Source organism: Leptosomus discolor, chromosome 2 (assembly GCF_034619465.1).
Source record: "Leptosomus discolor isolate bLepDis1 chromosome 2, bLepDis1.hap2, whole genome shotgun sequence".
NCBI classification, from domain to species: domain Eukaryota; kingdom Metazoa; phylum Chordata; class Aves; order Leptosomiformes; family Leptosomidae; genus Leptosomus; species Leptosomus discolor.
The window spans coordinates 102966739-102988261 of NC_141392.1; the positions used below are offsets into that span (position 1 = coordinate 102966739).

The 21523-nt window shown below is 36.3% G+C and overlaps 1 protein-coding gene across 1 annotated transcript in view; it reads left to right on the forward strand.

Moving 5' to 3' along the window:
• The window catches only part of CSMD1 (CUB and Sushi multiple domains 1), a 1224748-nt gene that overhangs the window by 740876 nt on the left and 462349 nt on the right, over nucleotides 1-21523 (forward strand). Inside the window, exon 7 of the mRNA XM_086461528.1 lies at nucleotides 13524-13601. Within this exon, the coding sequence (XP_086317654.1) occupies nucleotides 13524-13601 (78 nt within the window). The remainder of the gene's footprint in view (nucleotides 1-13523; nucleotides 13602-21523) is intronic.

Here is a 21523-nt window from a genome sequence, read left to right on the forward strand (position 1 = left end):
ATCAGTCAGACTCATTATTTTCTATTTGGCACAGACTGGAAGCATTCACATGGTCAGTTTTTCATGGGAAGAAATTAGAGACATCAAATAGTGGGCTTTCACTATTACCACACTTGCAGTTTATTCATTATCTACCACACAAGAGAAAACTCCATTCAAGTTCAGCTATGTGGTGGATAACAGTCAAATGATCAGTGTAAGAGCTGTGTTTTCAGTCCAAACTGCAGATTTCATTCCTCTACAAAACCTGAAAAGACAGTCAAATACTGACTTCAGAATAGGATTTTCTGATGAACATTTTGATCATCCCACTGAGTAGCACTATGGAGATGTTAATGGAGGAGGACCATAAATCAGCTTTTGGCACTATAGTTGAAAGTGGCATTTGAAGTGGCAATTGGAGTGCCATTTGAACAACGAACTGAGAGTATCTCATTTTATGATTTTTAGAGACAGTCCCTACTTACTACTACTTAGTGTGTTCTGTGATAGTGATATTCATAGTGCAAACTGTGTTAAAACTGTTTTCCAGAACTGTGAAGGACATCTGCAGGCATTGAGGACTCCATGCCTGCTGAACTTGTTTTGTTATGATATATCATATATTGATAGCAGAAAGGAGCAAAGGCAGTCCGTCCGGGCAAGAGGCCATCTAAGTGACATGCAGAAGGTTAATGGAAAACAAATAGCTGTGCTTCTTTTTAAACTTGCAGATCCTGTGTCAGCTTATACACATAGAATGAGAAAGATTGTGACACCAATTTATCTTGAGGCTGTACCATTTGTTCACTAGTACTGCATGCAGAGATTTCCAGCACAGGGAGCAGGTGGAAGGTCTGATGATGACAGGCAGTACATTGCTGGATTGATGGAACAAGGAACCCAGCTGATCATGAACCTATGGCTTTTACAGGTAGCCATATAACAGAAACATCTATGCCTGCTGTGAAGCTCTCTGGAGTTATAATACTGATTAGTAGGAAAGATTTTGAAAGCTGTTAGTGAGAAAAACACTGGGATAGTGTATTAGACAGAATACTCTTCAGGCCAGGAATACAGAAACAGCAGAGGGTTGGATTATTCCAGTAAGTTGATTTAAACTAGAGATCCTATAGAAAATTGTGATGCCTCTGTGAAAGTCAAAAAGTGGGTAGTTAAGAAGAAAAGCTTGCAAGGATCCTGCTAGGTTATTGAGTCTGGTGTCTTGTTTTATCAATGAATTTAGTATAGAATTCCCTTCATAAACTGAAGTGAATGGTAAGATTGAGAATGGTTTTGCTTATTCTCATAAATAAGAATTTGTTTTTTTCTTATTCTATAGATACAAAACTTCTAGAAAGAATTCATGGTACAGTAGGCCATAGTGAAGCAGAAGAAAACTTAGAGATAGCTAACGCTCTATTTACCAGTCCCACATGACTTTGAGCTATAAGAAGGAAATGTTTGATCTATAAGCAGAATCCAGAGAGAATACTGATGCTGCCAAATTTGGAATTGTAGATCATGTCATGTGCTGAAAGATGAGCTGGTGGGGAAGAAGACCAGCATGGCTGAACAGAGAGATTTGGCTGGAATTTAGGAAAAATAGGAGAGTTGATGACTTTTGGCAGAAGGGGCAGGCAACTCAGGACTACAAGGATGTCGTGAGGTTATGCAAGGGGAAAATTAGAAGAGCCAAAGCCCAACTAGAGTTTAATCTGGCTACTGCCATAAAAGACAATTAAAAAATTTTCTATAAATACATTAACAACAAAAGGAGGGCTTAGGAGACTCTCCATCCTTTATTGCATGCATGGGAAAACATAGTGACAAAGAATGAGGAAGAGGATGAGGTACTTAATGCCTTCTTTGCCTCAGTCTTTAGTAGTAAGACCAGATGTTCTCTGGCTACCCGGCCCGCTGAGCTGGAAGATAGGGAGCAGAATGAAAACCTCGTAATCCAAAGAGGAATGGTTAGTGACCTGCCACACCACTTAGACACATACAGGTCTATGGGGCCAGATGGGATCCACCCAGGAGTACTGAGGGAGCTGGCAGAAGAGTTCACCAAGCCACTTTCAGTCATTTACCATCAGTCCTGCTTAACCAGGGAGGTCCCAGTTGACTGGAAGTTAGAAAATGTGATGCCCATCTACAAGAAGGGCCAAAAGAAGGATCTGTGGAACTACAGGCCAGGGAAGGTTATAGAGCAGATAATCTTGAGCATGTCATCATGCAGCATGTAAAGGAAAACCAGGTGACCTTACACGGAAGTGTAAGACTGACAAAATATGTTCAAAAAATCATTTTAATGATGTCAGGAAAACTGTAGAACGGTCAAACTGAACAGAGATCTTCTGTTACAATCACTTCAGCGACCACAACTTTACAGGTTCAGGATGTCAGTTGAGAACTGATACTACATGGTCTATAACTAAATCTAAACTTAGAATGTTGGCTTACAATGCATAAACAACTCACCTATAAGGTGAGGACACTCAATCCCAGAAAGTTTGGACAGCATCTTGATCCAAAGGGAGAGTTTCCTGACTGTGGATGACTGCTCTGAGGAAGACTGGCTTAAAAGGGACTTCAGGTAGGCTCAATTTATAGCCGGAATCAGATCAGTGCTCGTGGTCATATACAGCTCTTAATAGTTGATGGGGTCTTTTAGGTAGGCTTATTGGTTGAGGTGGTCTTTGGCAGGCTCAGGAACCTGGGGTATATGACTGGGGGCTCCCTGTGATGTGACCTGCAGCAGACGCGCTTCCCATCAAACTAGCCACCGTGTCCCCTGTATTGCACATTAGACCCACCAGGGTGGGGGAAGGGAGTGCACATGCCACAGCAGGTCCTGCTTGGCTAACCTGATCTCCTTCTATGACAAGGTGACCCACTTAGTGGAGGAGGGAAAGGCTGTGGATGTCATCTACCTGGACTTTAGTAAAGTCTTTGACAATGTTTTCCACAACATTCTCCTGGAGAAACTGGCTGCTTATGCCTTGGATGGGCATACTCTTCGCTGAGTAAAAAACTGACTGGATGACCAAGCCCAAAGAGTGGTTCGTGAATGGAATTCAGTCCAGTTGGCAGCTGGTCGCATGTGGTGTTCCCCAGGGTTCAGTGTTGGGGCCGGTTCTGTTTACTATCTTTATCAATGATCTGGATGAGAGGATTGAGTGCACCCTCAGTAAGTTTGCAGATGACACCAAGTTGGGGGGAATGTTGATCTACTTGAGGGAAGGAAGGCTCTGCAGAGGGATATGGACAGGCTGGATCAATGGGCCAAGGCCAACTGTATGAGGTTCAACAAAGCCAAGTGCCGGGTACTGCACTTGGGCCATAACAACCCCATGCAACAGCACAGGCTTGGGGAAGAGTGGCTGGAAAGCTGCCCGGCAGAAAAGGACCTGGGGGTGTTGATTGACAGCCGGCTGAACATGAGCCAGCAGTGTGCCCAGGTGGCCAGGGTGGTGTTGGCCTGTATCAGAAATAGCATGGCCAGCAGGAGTAGGGAGGTGATTGTGCCCCTGTACTTGGCACTGGTGAGGCCGCACTTCAAATACTGTGTGCAGTTTTGGGCCCATTACTACAAGACCGACATTGAGGTGCTGGAGTGTGTCTGGAGAAGAGCAATGAAGCTGTTGAAGAGTCTAGAGCACAAGTCTTATGAGGAGTGGATGAAGGAACTGGGGTGGTTTAGCCTGAAGAAAAGAAGGCTGAGGGGAGACCATGTCGCTCTCTACAGCTACCTGAAAGGAGGTGGTAGTGAGGTGGGCGTTGGTCTCTTCTCCCCAGTAAAAAGTGATAGGACAAGAGGAAATGGCCTCAAGTTGCACCAGGGGAGGTTAAGATTGGATATTGGGAAAAAATTCTTCACAGAAAGGGTTGTCCAGCATTGGAACAGGCTGCCCAGGTAGGTGGTTGAGTCACCGTCCCTGGAATTGTTCAAAAAGATGTGTAATGTGGTGCTTAGGGACACAGTTTAGTGGAGGACTTGGCAGTGTTAGGTTAACGCTTGGACTCGATGATCTTAAAGATCTTTTCCAACATAAACAATTCTATGATTTTATTTATTCTTCCAGGGCCAGAAAATGGTAGTACTCTTGTAATTGTGTCTTTGGAGGAGAACCCAGAAAGACTGAGGCACTAAGGCAAAGCAAACAGGACACATGATTGGACTCTGCAATCTGAATTAAGAAAATACTTTGTTTCAAAACAGCAGTACTTAACTTGAAAAAAATCAGAACAATGAAGCTAAAGCAAAAGAAAATTGATGAATTCTGACCTGTACTGAGATAAATTTGCTAATTGCCTTCAAGAATATTCTTATGAATGTTATTGCAAATATGTCACTTTTTACTACTGAACTCTGCAAAATATGTAAACCTAAGTGAATCTTTCTAATAGGTATTTCTCTTACACTCTCTCTCAACATACAAAATACTCAAAATACAAAATACTCAAAATACTAATTTTTTTTTCCTATACTGTAGCAAAACCAGAGAATTATTCAAGTACATTTCTTATAGTGACACTGGACTTAAGGCTGGACAGGAAAGTCCCTGGTTGTGATCACCAGGTACTGGGCAATATGCTGTTCCTCTTCACCTTCAAATATCTGTGCTTGGGAAAATCTGCAGTGAAAGGCAGCCAAGAGCTGAACTCATCAGAGCAGCAGCAGAAGCAGCTTGAGGAAGTACCAGCAGATGATGTCAGAATATTTTAGCTTTGAGTGGTAGCCAGGATTCATGGCTTTGCAGATTATTTCATGCAGGAAGAAAAACTGGCAAGATACTCATATAGTTGGGTAACTGGGAAAAAAATATGTAATCCAAGATTTACACAAGGGCTCTTATAAAGAATGTGCTAGGAACAAATAGCAAGTCTTAGTTTTCTTGTTAGGGAGTCACATAAGGGTATTCTCAAGGTATAACTATTTTAAGTCTAAAAGAGGGTAATTATATCCAGCATTACACTATGTTAACTCTGTGCTTCAAGTGTCTTATCTGGCTTTGATATGACTTGTGTACTGCACACAATTTACCTGTTTGCACACATGCAGTTAAATGTAAGTGCAATCAATTAATTTTGTATGCTAGAAATCCTAGAAAAACTCACCAAGGTCTTAGCCACTTATAGTTTTTTAGCCAAATGACTTCTATTTATGGGTTACTATTATGAAATAATAGAAAATGGGTTTAAAAGGGATCTTGATAAGCTAACCCTGCATTGACAAGGAACCCTGTCTATTTGACACTTGTTTTCAGACTTTAATTTAATATGTTCTTTAAACCTATTTTTAATGGCTTTAAGTCTTATCTTTAATGGCTAAGATTCCACAGCTTCTCTGGGTAACTTATTGCAGGGCTTCGTCACTTTTACTATTAAAAAGCTTTTTTGTGTATCCAAAGTTTCCCTTCTTACAGATAAAGACTGTAAGTTCTTGTTCTAGCCCTAGTGCAACTGCAGAAGATCTCTTTCCTCTTTGCAGTTCCCTTTTTAAGTTTAAAGTATACCATAACTCTTCAAAACTCTCTCTAGAATAAATTACTTCTCAGTTTTTCCCTACAAATGGACAATTAGTTGTGCTTCTTACCATCATCTCTTTCAGTTCACTTTTCCATGTTTTTCTTCTTACAAATCTCCATCTTGTCTCCCCTAAGAAAAATTACACAACCAGAGAATAAGACTGGTCTTGGTGCCAAAGACTGCCTGCTACCTTGCAATTGTACAGCTTTTGGCTCATTCATGATTAGTCAGGCAATACTAAAAAACTCCCACCCTTTACTTGAAATTCATAGCCACCCTGAAAATATAAGACAAATAGATATAAACTTTTTATATTGTAATACAGCTAGTTTGAAATTCATCTTCAATCTCAAATTACAAATTATCTACAAAACCTTGCATGTCAGATGGGAGAAACTCGTAATACAAAACAAAACAAAACAAAATGAAACAAAAATATTTAAAAAAAAAGCTTCACAGTGGGAGAAGCTGGGTCTGAAAGGTGCCTTCTTCCTACCTTCACATGGTCTGTGCAATTATTAGTTAATTACTAGTTAATTACTATCAGAGAAGGAAAATAACTTCTTCAAGGAAGTCAGCAATTAAGTGGGTTTTACTTTGTTTAAAGAAATTTCTTTGGATATTTTGAGGTTTGTTTTTTTTTTTTTCTAGTTCGTTTTACATTTGAGTAGTAATTCATGGATATGTAGGAAGTACATATAGTTCTTTATGATCATTTTCTTTAAACTATTTTTTTTTTCTTTGTATTTGTTTTTAATCTTTATTTAGCATTTTCTTTGTGTTCACACGAGCTTGTATGATGGTGGAAAGGCAAACATATTAGAAAGTTTTCTTTTATAGACTTTATAGCAGGCAACATTCTCTGAGAAAACTGAAACTCTATCCTATGACTTAGAGGACACAGTGCTGCCAACACTCTGTAGGCCTCTCTCAGTGTATTTTCAAATACAACTTCAAATAAGAATTAATTGCTCCATGGAATACCAGAACTTAATAACCCATAGTAAGAAGTACTTCATGACATAATAATAGAACTCACAGAAAATTTTATTACTTACCTTGAAATTATACTTAGAGAACTTGTATATGGTAAAAATGTTTTTGTTAGCTTGCAAGTTCCTCTTGTTTATAACCAGTAGTTTATTCAAAAGCACCTTCCAGTGTCAGACAAAAATTGTAAATACATTGAATTTTCTTGAGAATTCTAATGATACTTTGTAGATTTCAGATAGGTTGTCACTGTTTTCAAGATGCATATCGAGTTTGTTTTTTAAAAACAAGTCTGTCTTAACTTCTACAAATCAAACAAAAAACCCAGATGAATGATCTTTACTTTAAAATTTTGTGTAATGCTTAAACCATGTAATTAAATGTACTCATGAAGAATTAAAATGAAGGAGTAATCAGAGATCAAGATTTAAATTAGCAAGTTTACTTTTGGAAAGATATTGATTATGCCAGGGTTAAAAAATTATATATAGTTGTTTTGGTTAATAGTCATAAATTGTTCGAGTGGTACTTCCAGAACTGCTTGTATACACACAGCTTGATTCCCTATTCCTTCGTACTTTGTACAGTTATTTGTACCTGTGAAATAAGTATATTTTTAAAATGTACATGTGCAAAGAATATTTGAATGACTGCTTCATGCTTTTATTTAGTCATGTGTAATTGTTAGAAACACTGTTTAAAACTATCACGAAAAAGCAAACCTTCAGATTTCATTTTCTTGAGCAATTTAGAGTATACCTGAGGTTGGAAGGACAGTTTTCAAAGAAACATCCTGGAAAAAAACCTGTTGAAAATAAAAAACTTTTAAAAACATTCATTGTTGTATGAATTGTAAGAAACCAACCGTACTGTAATGAGCTGCTGTGTATAAGATGCTTTTACAATAGTAACAGCAGTAGAGCAATTCTTTTGTGAGTTACTGTCTCTTAGAAATGAATTGAAGCAGAATAAAATAGAGAAAATTTTGCTTTTGAATTATAGAGAGGTAGGAATGTAGAGAAAGCATAGTATGCCGAAGTGCCACATGGCTCCAGAAAATAAAGATGATACTACCAATGACTGTTTTCACTTTCAAAAGTAACAAATTCAAGAGCCTTTTAACATTTTTAAGGTGCACTTAAGGTGCATTATTTCTAAAAGCTCACATAGAAATACATGACTTTTACAAACTTTTTTATATTTCCGGTTCTCTGACACAAAGAAGAAGAAAAAGATGACTATGTGTATTTGGGTGTGATTCAGCCTTAATTAAAATATGCTGGTTAATAGATTTTTAAGTCATAAGACATCACAATTAATTTTGAACATGAGCAGTGCTCCTTTAAATCTTCTCCCTAATGATAAACGTTCATTGAGTTCATTAAATTTCAATGTAGTAAGGGCCTCACTGAAACAGTATGTAGCAGTGTTTTGTAGTATTTCTGATTACCATTATATAGATGAGTAAAAAAGGAAAAAAGATAATTTCATTAAGAAAACTCTGCAATATATTAATTTTAGAAGATAAAATATTCAGTGAGTATTCTTTGACCTAAGAAAATATTATAATGCTTACAATATGCTATATAGTAATCTGTTTAAAAATAACCCAAAACATTAAATCATAGGTGATTTTCATTGACAATAATTTTTTCATAATAAATTTGGACTAGGCATATAAATATTGTGTGGAAAAGTTCTATTCTACCAGATATACACAGCTATAACTGAAATCAGAATCTGACAACCATAACCAAATAATTTCAGTGAGGTGCAAATAACTCAAAATGTGACAGAAATCTTAGAACAAAACCATAATCTTACAGAATGATAAAAAAAATCTTACGCTACTCCTCTTCTAATTAAGTAATGTAACAAAGTTAATAAGAAATCTAATATTTAAGTGAATTTGTTTTGAATATACACCAAGTGTCATATAATCCTGATGTTTCAAGGAAGATCTAAAAACTGGAACAGAAATAGCCAGTCTGCGTGGAACTGGGGATCGTCTGACTATGAAGGGTGATAGCTTGCAGAAGCATGAAGCTGTGCTGAGAGGTTAGTACTATCATGGCAAGCACATGGTGTGTCTTGGAGTGTAAAGGCAGGATGAAAGGTCAGCCGTAAGAGTTCTTCAGCTGAGACAATTTCAAACTGTAAATAATAATTATGTTCTGTAGGAAGTCCTGAAGCTTCTGTCCAGAAAGACAGTACTCATCAGGGCAACAAACAGCTATCTTGTCTACTAGAACAGGAAAAAAAACCCTCCAAAAGAAGGTTATCTTACATGTGCAATAGAGGAATACTTACTATGATTATAACAATGCCTAAAGGTATCATAGTACAGGTCATAGTCTGATAAAGTAATGTGAAGAGGAAGAAGAGTCATTCCTTTGTACCCAAGAGCTGAGATTTACCTGCCAAATGAATTTTGGACTCTTTCTTCAGCCCACAAAGGTTGACTTAGAGAAGCATAAGAATTGTCATGAACATTCATAAACCCCATGCCTGTCTCCAGCCACAGCCTGAAGCAGATTTGCAGACTTCTTGCATCCACATTTTCCAGTGCCTTTTGGCAAAGAATTTCGCGTCTACTACTCCTTGTTTGAAAAACCACTTCATTTTATATAATTTGAAGCTTTACTCTCGTGAACTTCATTTGTTGGCCCTTGTTTTTTCATTGCATAGTCAATGGGTCATGAAGGGCCTTTTCAAAGTTTTTCGGCCTGCAGTCTGTATATAAAACTTCTTATTGAAATTTATCTGAGCTTAGTTATTTGTGAACATTTACCTTAAACTCATTGAGTATCTGAACTTTCTCAATAATATTAGGTCTTGCTTACTCAAACATTACAAGTGTTTTAAATATTTAATGTTCTGTTTATTTTAATATCTTCTCTTAATTTAAGTGAACACAGAAAACTTAGCAGTTATATTTTATACTTCAAATGTCTTGGACAAGGAAAATGCATTGGAAAATCAGCTTTCTAGGACAACCTTTTCAGTGCCAGAATGGCAGCAGGTCTCAAATGTATCAAACCTCCTTTATTCACATACAGATATAGATTATTATTATTTTATTTAATCTAATAAGATTCATAAAATATTGCATACTAATTTTTTGAAGTACTTTTTCACAAACAACAAATCTGAATGCAATATATGTCTATACTATATATATAGTATATATATATATAGTATAGACACACACAAATATATATATGTAAATACACAGAAATGTCTCTGACTGAAGGTAACAGTTTTCCAATATTCTCGAAAGACATAGGGACTGCTGTCCTAATATCTCACTGCTACTTTTATTTAGTTGCCTTCCTAATTGTTACTGGCAGTTGAAATTTTGCTCATTAGCTCATCCTGGGCAACTGGCTCTAGGTGGCCCTGCTTGAGCAAGGGGGTTGGACAAGAAGGTCCCTTGCAGCCTCAACCGTTCTGTGATTCTGTGATTCCGATCCTTTGTTAGAACCATATTTCTACTAAATTGTCATAATCTTTCCTGCAAGGCAATTGTGCTTGGGGTAAAGTATGTTTTCTTCACACAGGTTCAAATATATTAGAAACTAAGAGCTTCACAGAAATCAGAATATTTTGATTAGAGGTTTATAACTTGAAAATTTAACTTTCTTGATCCATTCAAATAATACCAGGCATATACTCTTTTCATGGCTGAGTTTAATGTAGCTATATCAAAAAATAAAGAAATACCACCAGTGCTTTCCAGTAAGCTGATAAGATTGTCTTGGACTTCCAGTGATCAGTTCTGCCCTCCTCCCTGAATGTGTATCTCATCTCCAAAAGAGTCTTGAAGTTGTGATTAATGGAAAAGGTGAAGTGAGTTAATTCAGTTTGCTTAACTGAATATTTAAGTGAAGACAGCAGAAAGCTATGATTTTTCTTTTAAAACTTAAGCTTTAAACCTTTTAAGTGCTGTGCATATCTGACATTATTAACATAAACCCGTTCCTCTTTTTGTACTATTAAATGGCAAATTATCTTTGAAATCAGGAAAACCTTTTTAATGAAAGAGCAATCAGGAAGTAGAAAGATAGCGTATCAGAAAAGGTGTTAAAATGGGATTTAAATGGTTATAAAAAGTGCAATTTAGAATATTTCTTTTATGTTACAGAAGGAGTTGAGCTGCTTCACTCAAACCACAGTGCTCAGTGGTCTCTGTTTCTCTTTCAGAGGTTGAACAGTTTATATTTTAAAGACTATATTTGCTTAATTCTTTTTGAAGATAGAAGAAAATAGTATGGAGGCCACATGCGAAAATGTACACACACGAGTATAATAGAGGCAGAGGTTTGGTAATTATGTCTCAAACTATCCCTTCTAACCTCATGGTTCACTATGTCTCACAGATACCAACATTTGGCTTTTAAAGTTCTCCAGACAAAAGCTCATGTCACCTAATGTTGCTGTCTAAAATGTAGGAATCTAGCTTGAGCAAGTGGTATACATTTCTGTTATATTTTACGGAGAGGAAAAGGCATCTCCAGAGGATGATTCGTTATGCCTATCTTAGAAGGAGGTGAATTGCCCCCTTGAGGTAGCTACTTCTCTTCATAAAACATACATTTTAGATGACTGGTCTTAAGAGTTGTGAATCTCCTATCTAATGTTCTTTCAGAGAGATACAGAATGCCTTTTTCTTGACGTGTGAAAAAAACTCCAAAGATGGAAACTGCAGGACCTGTTTCAATGCTCAACTGTCCTAATAGTGAAAAAGTTTTTCATCTATCAAGTCAGAACCTCTCATTCAATTTATGTCCACTATATTTCAAATAAATCTGATGGGTATCATTTTTCCCCATTCCCGAGAAGTGTGCTTCAAGTATGTGTAAAAAATACCTTCAAGTGTGAACTCACACAAGTAATTTGAGTGACGATTGGTACTTCACAGGGCATAGGGTCACAGGACAAAGAGAAGGAGGAGAGTATAGTTCTTTTCACACTTCACAGGGTCACCGGACAAAGAGAAGGAGAGTATAGTTCTTTTCTCTGTCCACTGTATAACTCCTCAATGGTTTTACCACTCGTCTGTGAATATTAGCAATGTGGGTTTTGAATCCTCCAAGAACTGCTCTTATGTTTTACATGCCATAGATATTATTAATATGTTGTGAAATTCATGCTGGTGGAGGGCCCAGAGCTCCAGACAATGTCCCAAATACTCATTACAAGAGTTGTGCTGTTCATTTCCTGTTCAATATGGAATAATTTTAACATGCTGCTTATGTAGCCTAAGAAAATAGAACATAAGGTGTCACTTGATGGAAATTTTAGCACCTAAGTCTAGAAAGTAATCCTAAGAAAACCATATCCATGAGGTTTACCCTTCCAAATGCCCTTGGGGATATTAGCCTTATTGTCTGCATTGATGTCTCTGTATAATGTGTTTCTGTCTTAGAAGAAAAGAAAACACCACACTGCTATGAAATCCATTTAATCCCATGCAGTTACAATTGTGTTTCAATCATCTTTCATCATTTGAACACCTGTTTTCCAGGCTTAGACATAAATGTCTGCACTTGCAACGTACATAGCACAAAAAGTACTTTCTGCAGTATTTGCCCAATTTCAGCACTTGAGAAGAGCCTGCTTCACTCTCAGGCTGCAAAAGCAGAAAAAGCCCAGTATAGAAACAAATACAATGAAATCACAATTTTTAATGTAATATTTGAAGACTGTTAACTTGCTGTTCCTACCACTTCATTTCTTGGAAATGTTTGTGTAGATGAGTGTGTAGTGTAGTAATCATAAAATTTATTCCATATATTGACAGAAAGTATAACTGATAATCTGTGATATTAATTTATATATTTATACAGTATGAGGTACAAATTACTCCCATTTTAAAAATGTTTGAGTTGATTTTTTGTTTCTATTTGTATGTAGGATAAATGGCTGCATGTTAAGATTATTAACCACTGTAAGCTCTAGAAAAAAAAGGTATTTAAGATGAATAAGGAAAGGATTAATGCTTTTTGTAATTTTTTTTTTCCGACATGCGTCATGACGTTGTTAGCACTCTGATACACAGTCAATCACTAGCTATTTTGCTATTGCTATTGTTTTTTTCACAATAGTTTTGAATTGTCCAGGTTTGTTTCATAATTATTTTCTACATCTGATTTTGTTTTCAATTGATCAAGTTGTTCCCACAGACCTAATTAATTGCCTGTGAATGTGTCCTGTATTTTATCCTTTTCTCCTACCATTACAATTCTACCCCATGTGTTCCTTAATGTATAACTGCACTACTTTCTTCTCATGTCTCTTCTTACTTTGCCCCTGTTCCCTCCTATGGTGCCCTAACTACTTAGTAGAGGTAGGCTGGGAGTTTATCAGCCATTCAAATAGCTAAACAGAGAAAACAGATATTAAACCTCTGGTGCATCTTTTCTCTCTCACAAAACTTTGTCCCTTTGAGAGGTTTTACTCTCTTTCTAATTCAGCAGATATTGCCCTGGAGATTCAAAAGGGGTTAGGTGAGCCAAAGAATGTAACATATCAGGATCCTATAATCTAAGTCTGCTTAGGAAACTGAACTAAAAACATGTCTACTACTGAAGAGTGAGTCAAATAAAGCAGATGTGAAAATTGCATTTAAAGCTTGTGATCATCAAATATGTGTAGATAATATACTTTACATTTTAGATAAGAAATAAGATTTAAAAAATAAGATTTTGCCATATGCAGTGGCAAACAGGAAACCCATACCTGTAATTAGGACAGGTTTTCTTTTCTTTGACCCTAAGGAAACTTGAATAAAAAATATTGCAAATCCTGATAATGTCTGTTTAAAAAGCACATTTTCTGAAACATGATAAATGCTTGTATTTTTGTAAATAGTATTTGGATTATCACAGAAACTGCAGTTATTTCAATCTACTTGTAGGATTGCTATGTAGGTTTGTATTATTGTAATGTATGATTTGGCTGCTATATGTCCTTTCTGTAAGGTTTAATAAGGAATTCTTTTTGTTTGCTTGTTTTCTCAGTGAAAAAAGCAATTGAACTGAAATCAAGAGGAGTCAAGATGTTGCCCAGCAAAGACAGTAACCATAAAAATTCTGTTTGTAAGTTTTTTATACTATTATCTTCAATGACTGCATATATCTTCTGGAGTCCTTTTAAATATACAAGTCAAAGAGAGAGGTCTTGGGAAGCTATGATCATAAAATGGTTATTATGCTTTCAATTGTCACTGAATTAGAAATCTGCTGGTAATAAAAATGGATGTAGAAAGGAGAATATGCTGTTCTAATGTCTGAAAAATATGGGTGTGTAGAAAACCCCCAACATTTATATATCAGGATTTTTAGTTATTTAGAATTCAGAGATACACAGCAAGTTAGTAAATCCAGGCATAACAGTGCCTTATGGACTTTATCAATTCAGTACTGTGAACAGGTAAGGTATCTTAGGATTTTCTGGATCTAAGTTTATGCTTTCTCTTTTTTTTTTTTTCTTCCCCTCAGTTAATATCACAGCTCAAATTCTTCCCTTTCCTTGCCACACTGTCCTGGTGACTGCCTCTTTCCAGCCCTTCGATATAGCACATCAGGGGTTAAGAACTTCTGTAATTCCCATCTTCTCAGGAAGATGGAGACTACAGCATCATCTTGCCTTCATTGCATGCTTAGTGTGCACTGGAATGACGTCTCTTTAGTCCCTCTACACCTTTTTCCCCGTATATAGTGTAAGGGTAAAATCAAGACACTATCTGTGGGGCTATGAGGCTGGGTTTTTTTAGGAGAATCGCTTTCCCTGAACAACTGGCAATCTGAGTATTATCCTGAGAGCTCTTTCTCCATTAATCAGGCCAGTCTTGAAACAAGAAAAATAAGAAGATAATTTTATATTTTGGAAAGCAGAGAGTCCCTTAGCCCCCCCCCCCCCCCCCGCCCCAAAAAAAAAGCCAGAGGGTAAGCCAGTGTTCACCCACAACTCATTAAAAGTGCTTGTATAATGACTAAGATGTGTTTGAATAAATTAATTCTTCGTGTAATAACACTGAACTCAGTGGAGTGAAACCCAGGCTATGTTTGCCTCATTGTGTGCTATTCTGCAAGTACAGAGAGAATGAGTGTCTTGAAGGCTAATGTCTAGGGGATATGATTTGGTCTCTGTGTTTCTGCAGTTCATTGTTTAATGCAAAGTGAGTGTTTTGGTATGCTCAGTGGAACAAAAGAGGCATGACAATTTTCTGCTTTAAATACTGCACATTGATCGTGTGGCACTCAAAAGGAACTTTTTATGCAAGGTGCAGCAGAAAAGTTGATCCATCTCTTTGGTGTTTGTATCTGAATGGGTGATTGTTTCATTATTTATAAGTTATTTCTGGAAGCTGTGTGATCTCTGCTTACACTCTCAGAGCACATGCTGTCAAACACCACATTTAATTACACAAAGTGGAAGTGAGACAGGCTATGGAAGAAATTATTATAGGACTGTCTGCTGTTTACTTCAAATATAATGTCTTTTGTCTTTTTTTTTCCTTTGTGTTTTGACTTGTGAAGCTTTATTATCATGTCTGACTTTTCAACATGTATCTAAGAAGTGCATTATTGTTTTTACCATTACTTTCACATATATGAAGCTTATAAAAATGTTAAGATTAAAATACAAGGTTGGATTCAAATGTATTTTGTTGCTCTTTCTGGCATAAGCCTTTATTATTTCAGCATTTTTCTTCGTAGTAATTATGTAGATGAAAAAAGTAGTTGGGAATTCAACCTTAGAGAATGGATAGGAGTGGATTTGATTGCAATTAGCAAATCTCTAAAAAAGTAAATTAAAGACTAACACCTCTCCACATCTTTGTATGTTAGAAAGCTTACTTTTGCATTTTGGTTTATGAGGGTTAGATGGAATGCACGTACCGACATGGCAAATACTGTGAGATTATGCCCTGCTAACCCCAAGATCTGCAGGTTTCCCACAGCTCTTCCTTCCAAGCACAACCTGAGAGCAGCTGCAGAAAGCATTTCACAGTGGCACAATTCTGTTAGCATTTAGACAGAAAATGTTACCAATGTACTGATAATTTGTGAAATGCAGAACAGTATTTCAGTCATGTACATCTTACTTCTTTCCTCCCGGACCTACCTGGATTCCTGGATGCTTTCTTTCTACTGCTCTGCCATCCTTTTTGTAAAGAGTCAGGTAGCAAAGCATGGCTTTAGAATATAGGTGCCTTGGTAGATCTACTATGGGGAAAAAAATCGTTATACATTGTGTTACTCCCCAGGGAAAGAACAGGGTTCTGCTTTTTTTGTTCTTCTTTGGTACACCTGAAGGAAGCATATCAAGTTAGTTGGTTGCCAGAATACTCCTGCCCTGGTACCCTCTAGCAGTGGGACAGAATGCAGTAGAATAATGGTTAATATATGCAAGGAAATTGGAAAAGGATGGGAAAGATAATTGAACTAAAACATGGTCCTGATTGATCCAAACTTTGGACTTAGCAAAGTTTTGGAACAATAAACTGAAAGTAAATTGACAGGTGGTTCTGATGGTTACTTTTTCACGGTTGGTCCTCATTAGCGCTTGAGCTGCCACAAACACTGGCCAAATCCAATGCTAAGCCTATTTCCCCTTGGTTGTCTGAAGCTGATCTCTCAGAGGAGCAAGGAGAGAGTGTTAGTTTATGAATCTACTTAGGGGAAGCAAATCCAATTACATCTGGTTTGGTGTCTATCTATGTAGTTGCAGGCTCAGACTACTCGCTTTTGTTCCCTTACATAGTCATTCAGATATATATGGTACATTCCCAAAGGAAGTTACTTGATCCATCTTGCTATTGTCACTCACTTTCATTCTAACATGGAATAAACGTGCAGACTCTGTGTCCCTAATTGTTGTGGCCTTTTTCTAAAATTGCTATGACTATAGTGTGCATTGTAACTGATTAGAAAAATATATATTTTTGATTGCTGACTTTTGTACAAGTATATTTTGATGGCAATATTCCTGCCCAGCAACTCTGTCAGAGTGCAATTATTGCCTCTAAACATCTGGGCATTACCTCTACAGCAGAGTGGTTGTACAGGGAGCATCTTGTACATACAAGAGTGAGCCCTAATGAAGTGGGCCATGAGAACAGACCATCATTAGACAGCCACAGTCCTTATGAAAGGCTCATTTTCTAGGCAAGTAGGAGACACTTGTCTTTTCAAGTCTAGCTTCTGATACATACCAGGCAGTTACTGCTGGTCATTCCACATGCAAAGGCCAATGAGTACAACTCTCAATCTGTCCAGGACACCAGTTTACAGAATATTTGGCGGGCAGGGCCATAACTGCAGACTTGCTGCTTGGCACCTCTGTGGATCTTTGGCCCCTGTGTGGCCCACAGCAGCTGAGGGAAGAGCAGGGTTAGGAAAGCAGAGAAGCAGACAGCCCTAGCAGCCCCTAATGCCCCCATTAAGGTAGTGGGCAGTGCTGCAGGTGCAGGACAGCCTCCCACTTCCAGGCCTTCTCACCAGCAGGAGGACAGAGGAAGCACTTCAATGAGGTGAGAGACGTCATATAAGGTGAAAAGTAGAAATGCTTGTAAGGTTGGTGAAAAGTAGAAATGCTTATAAGGTTTATGTGGTGCACACAAAGAACCAGTGCAGTGATGTTAGGAGGAGAAGGCAGCAGCAAGAATGAAGTGTTTGGGAGAGCTGATTTCCTGAGTTTGCTCTTGTCAAAATGCAGTGTGGATAGTGGCTCAAGACACATGACACAGCAAACTGCAGGGAATGTCCACATTCTAGGACAGCAACAAAGATTAACAGATGAAGTCCAAGTGATTCTTTAAAAAATATGGCATTCATGTTGCACCATGTTAACTGTTCATAGTAATTACTGGATATTGAGTGACTCAACCTTAATTTGAAAAGATTTTAGAGTGTGAACTATCGTGTTTTTCAATGTGGGAGATCTTTAGGTATTCATTGATTAAAAGCCTCTTAAACTTCACTAATCCAATTTCAGGCTTCTGTAGTATTATTTGAAAATGTATTTCAGAATACCAGAAAAACACATGTTAAATGGCTTGAAGAGCATGATTTTAGCATAAGACTAATAAATCCTCAGAAATAGCAACAGAGTTTATCTAAACAGTTCTTCACCCTGAAGATGATAAAAAGAGCTACTTTAAAGCAATGATTTTTGCCATGTAGAGCTGAAGAAGAAATGAGTTTACAGACTAGGTATTGATTGGTTGCAGCACATTAAGGTGAATTAATGGCACATGCTGTTGAAAGTACAGTGATTAATACCAAACCAGGATTACATTGCTAATTCTGTGGAAGAAAGAATGAATGACAGCAGTCAGTATTTATTATGTTATTCAGTAACTCTGACAAAAATGGCTTAGTATATTGCAATAGGAAGTTTAAAATGTGTTCATGGCAAAATTTTAGGATGGAAATTTGTCGCTTACCAATATATTCCTTGTGTTTCAAATAAAGTGGCAATTTAATCTTCTTGACATTCAGCTATTGGTAAATTTACTTTGACAGAAGCAAAATGATGACTGCTGAAAGTTTTGCTCTTCAGTTAATGAAAGAGTATTTCCTTTAAAAAGATAATATTGGACTAAATAGTTACCCTTAATAGCATAATCTTCTGGCTAGTTTGTTCTTATTCCTTAGTAAAGAATAATTTATGTAAGAACTTTTATATTTTTAAAAGATCAGTACTTAGAAATCAATTACAAACCAACTTGCAGTCAACTTAAACTGATACGACAATACTGAAGGCCATCTCAAGTTACAGTTACAAAAGACAAAACTATTGCTAATTACTACCTCTTTGTAAAGAAATGTATAGCTTGTAATGATATAAATATTGATTTCTTCTTATTATATTTAATATTTAGAGTATCTTCTTCATTGTTTCCCCAGAATTATTTTATTGTTTAATTCAGTTTTATGTTTTTTTTCCTGAATTATTTTAGGAAAAATAAAAACTGTGCAGTAATTCCATATAATTAGTTTTTAAATGCACTTGTAATGGAAAAAAAAATTAGTGCTTGTATTGAAATGAAACTTCACAGGTAAAAACCCATTTCTTATGGAACTTGAATTTTCGCAGGCTGTCATGTGCTGTGTCAGGGTCAAATCACAATAAAGAAATACTGTTAAATATTCATTGTTCTGACAGTTATCAGTCTCGAATTTAAAACTAACAAATAAAACAACACCAAAGCTATCTCACTCTCTCTGAAGTTATACTCTAATCTTACATAAATTTAAAATAACCAAATATAGCATCTAATGCTTTATCCTTAATTAATATAAGAACCATTGCATTGCTGATGAGATTGATCACCAACACTCAAAATAAACCACCCGAGTAATTTTAGGCAGTTGTGTATCAAAAGATCCTATGTTTGGCTCTTGTGTGCTTAAGAGCTCTCAAACTGCAGTCTGATCTTCACTGTGAATATTTTAAATATAACATGACATTATTTTTTTTAAAAAAAGAGATATTAACTGAGTATGAAGAGTAAGATAAAATACAGTGACCTTAGAAATAAAAAAAAATAATTATCCTACTGGCAAGTAGATTTTGCTCTGGCCTGTGCCCCTTCATGCAAGCATGAATTTAAAAGCACTGGAGAAATAAATGTAACATAAATCTGTCTCTTTGATTGGGCTCACTGTCAGCTGAAACAAATAAAGCAAATATGGAAATGTAGGCAGCTTTCAGGCTTCCTTTTATTCTGGGGCACACAAGTGTTTGTAAGCCTTTTGAACAAGACTTTGGGAGGTTGTTTGCCCTGTTCTGACATGCAGGTGATCAGTTTGCTGTTGCTTCCAAAAAAAAGCAAAGGAACAAGAAAAGGTCAGCATATCAAGAGACATACTTTACTGATTTTTTTGGGAGGGAAACACACCAGCCTTGTGTTTTACCTGCTTTGTGTCCTTTAAAAAGAGAAATTTCTAATTGCAGATCTTAGGAATTCCTTTCACAAATAGCACTGTCTTTTAAAAAATTCTGTTTCCTGGACTCTTTATAAATCATTGCAACACAAGAGTGAAAAGTGCATGATTAATCTGTAGCTCTTTTCTGACCTTTGCTGAGCATCTATTCAGCATCCTCTGTGTTTAGTGGCCCAGATACCTCCTCTCTCATAAGGAAAACAGACACCTTTGCCTAAAACTTCTTCACCAAGAAAAGGATTTGAAATACCCACATTAAAGATTGAGATTCCTCAAATGAAGCCAAACCATAAGGCTGTTATGTGCTAAGATCAGTATGGAGGCGCCTCTTTCTCATTAGTTTACATAGGAATTCTCTCTGAAGATCTCAGTGTTCCCAGTGGAAGTTACTCTGTGCTTGTGTATTGTGTTGTCTTACACTAATTTATAGGGATTGAAACGATTCTTGTTTGTAAGTGCCCAATCAGAAACTTCCTAAATGCCTACACAGTATCATAAACTCTCCGGTCTTTTTTCGTTCTTTCAAAACCCACAGCTTGAAAAGGAAAGCATTTTTCAAGTTTACATTTATATTGTACATCTCCACAAATGAGAGAAAGGATTGTTTATAACTTGCTGGTGTATTAATTACAAAGTTAGGAAATACAATGACTAAATAATATTCTACAAGTATCCAATTTTATTTCAAAAAGTGTTCTTATAGAAAAACTGCTCTATGTTAAATATTCAGATAAAAATAAAGAAAAAAAAAAGGGAAGTAATACCTAGAACACTGGCACTTTTATACAATAAGTTAAAGGAGGGATCCTGAAATCTTTAATATTAAATGTATCCTTGTTATATATGTATTCATACATATATATATACACTACTGTAGATAAATACCTAACACATAATATTCCATTGCACTGTTTACCTTATGTCTAATAGGAGATTAATGACTGTATTTCCCCTTTTGGTAAGGATTATAGGATGGAATTGGGCAGTAGGAAAAAATAACTGCAGTAGTAACCTCTAGCAGGTTTATAAAGCTTTAGTAAAGCAGGAGGGATAATTACCCTGATATACTTTGTCCTGTCGTAGAATGTAATAATACATAGTTGCCCAAGTGTTCAAGAATTTAGGATCTTCAGAAAAGACGAGTATTCCTGTGCAATGAAATTCTACAGTGCTATTTTACTAAATTGTGTAAATTGCTTCATAAATCAGGTTAGTAAATTATACATGGTGTTTCTAAATAAGCCTTCATCACGGCAGGAGTTTAAATATTTTTAAAATACTATGCAAAAATCTTGCTGTGAAGAGAACTACTGCCTAAATATATTTGTGAAGAAAAGCATCACTTGTAGCTACGAGCAAAACAAGGTGCTTCATCAATTATTTAATACATCATTTGCATATATAATTTGTAAAATAACCAGAAGAAAGCATCTATTAAAATATGTAAAACGAGATGTAATCTGATTGAATTATGGATGGCTAAAATGAATTGTTATCCGACTAGGAAGCTGAAACTGCCATTAAATAATTTTCGTATACAATTATAGAACATTACTAATTATTGAAACTGAATGTTCATACTGTAGGCTAAATTGACATTGAATTCTGTTATTTTCAAAGTCAAAGACTTCAGAATAAGCAGCCTGCTTTTAGCAATTACAATTCTGTATGAATTAACAACTCATACGAAATTTAAATGCAAACCTTAATACTTTTATATAGCTTCATTGGCTTAACTCCCATGTGCAGCTCTGTTAAAAATATAGATGTGGGCAGTAAATAGGTTGGCAAAATGAATTCTCTGTAGATTCAAATAATGTATTTAAATTACAAAGGCATTCAGAACTTGTGGGTGGGTGAATTGAGACCTCTGGAACATAAAAAACATTGAAACAATTTTACTTAAAGAAAGAAGTATGACAGTATACTGCAGTATTCTGCAGTATACTGCAGAATATAGATACCCTCACTGTCAAGTCCTTTGGAAGACTCAGAGACTTCCAGCCTCCTGCAAGGAAATTTTCACTTTCCACATAGGCTAATTTTACAGTTTTATAAGTTTA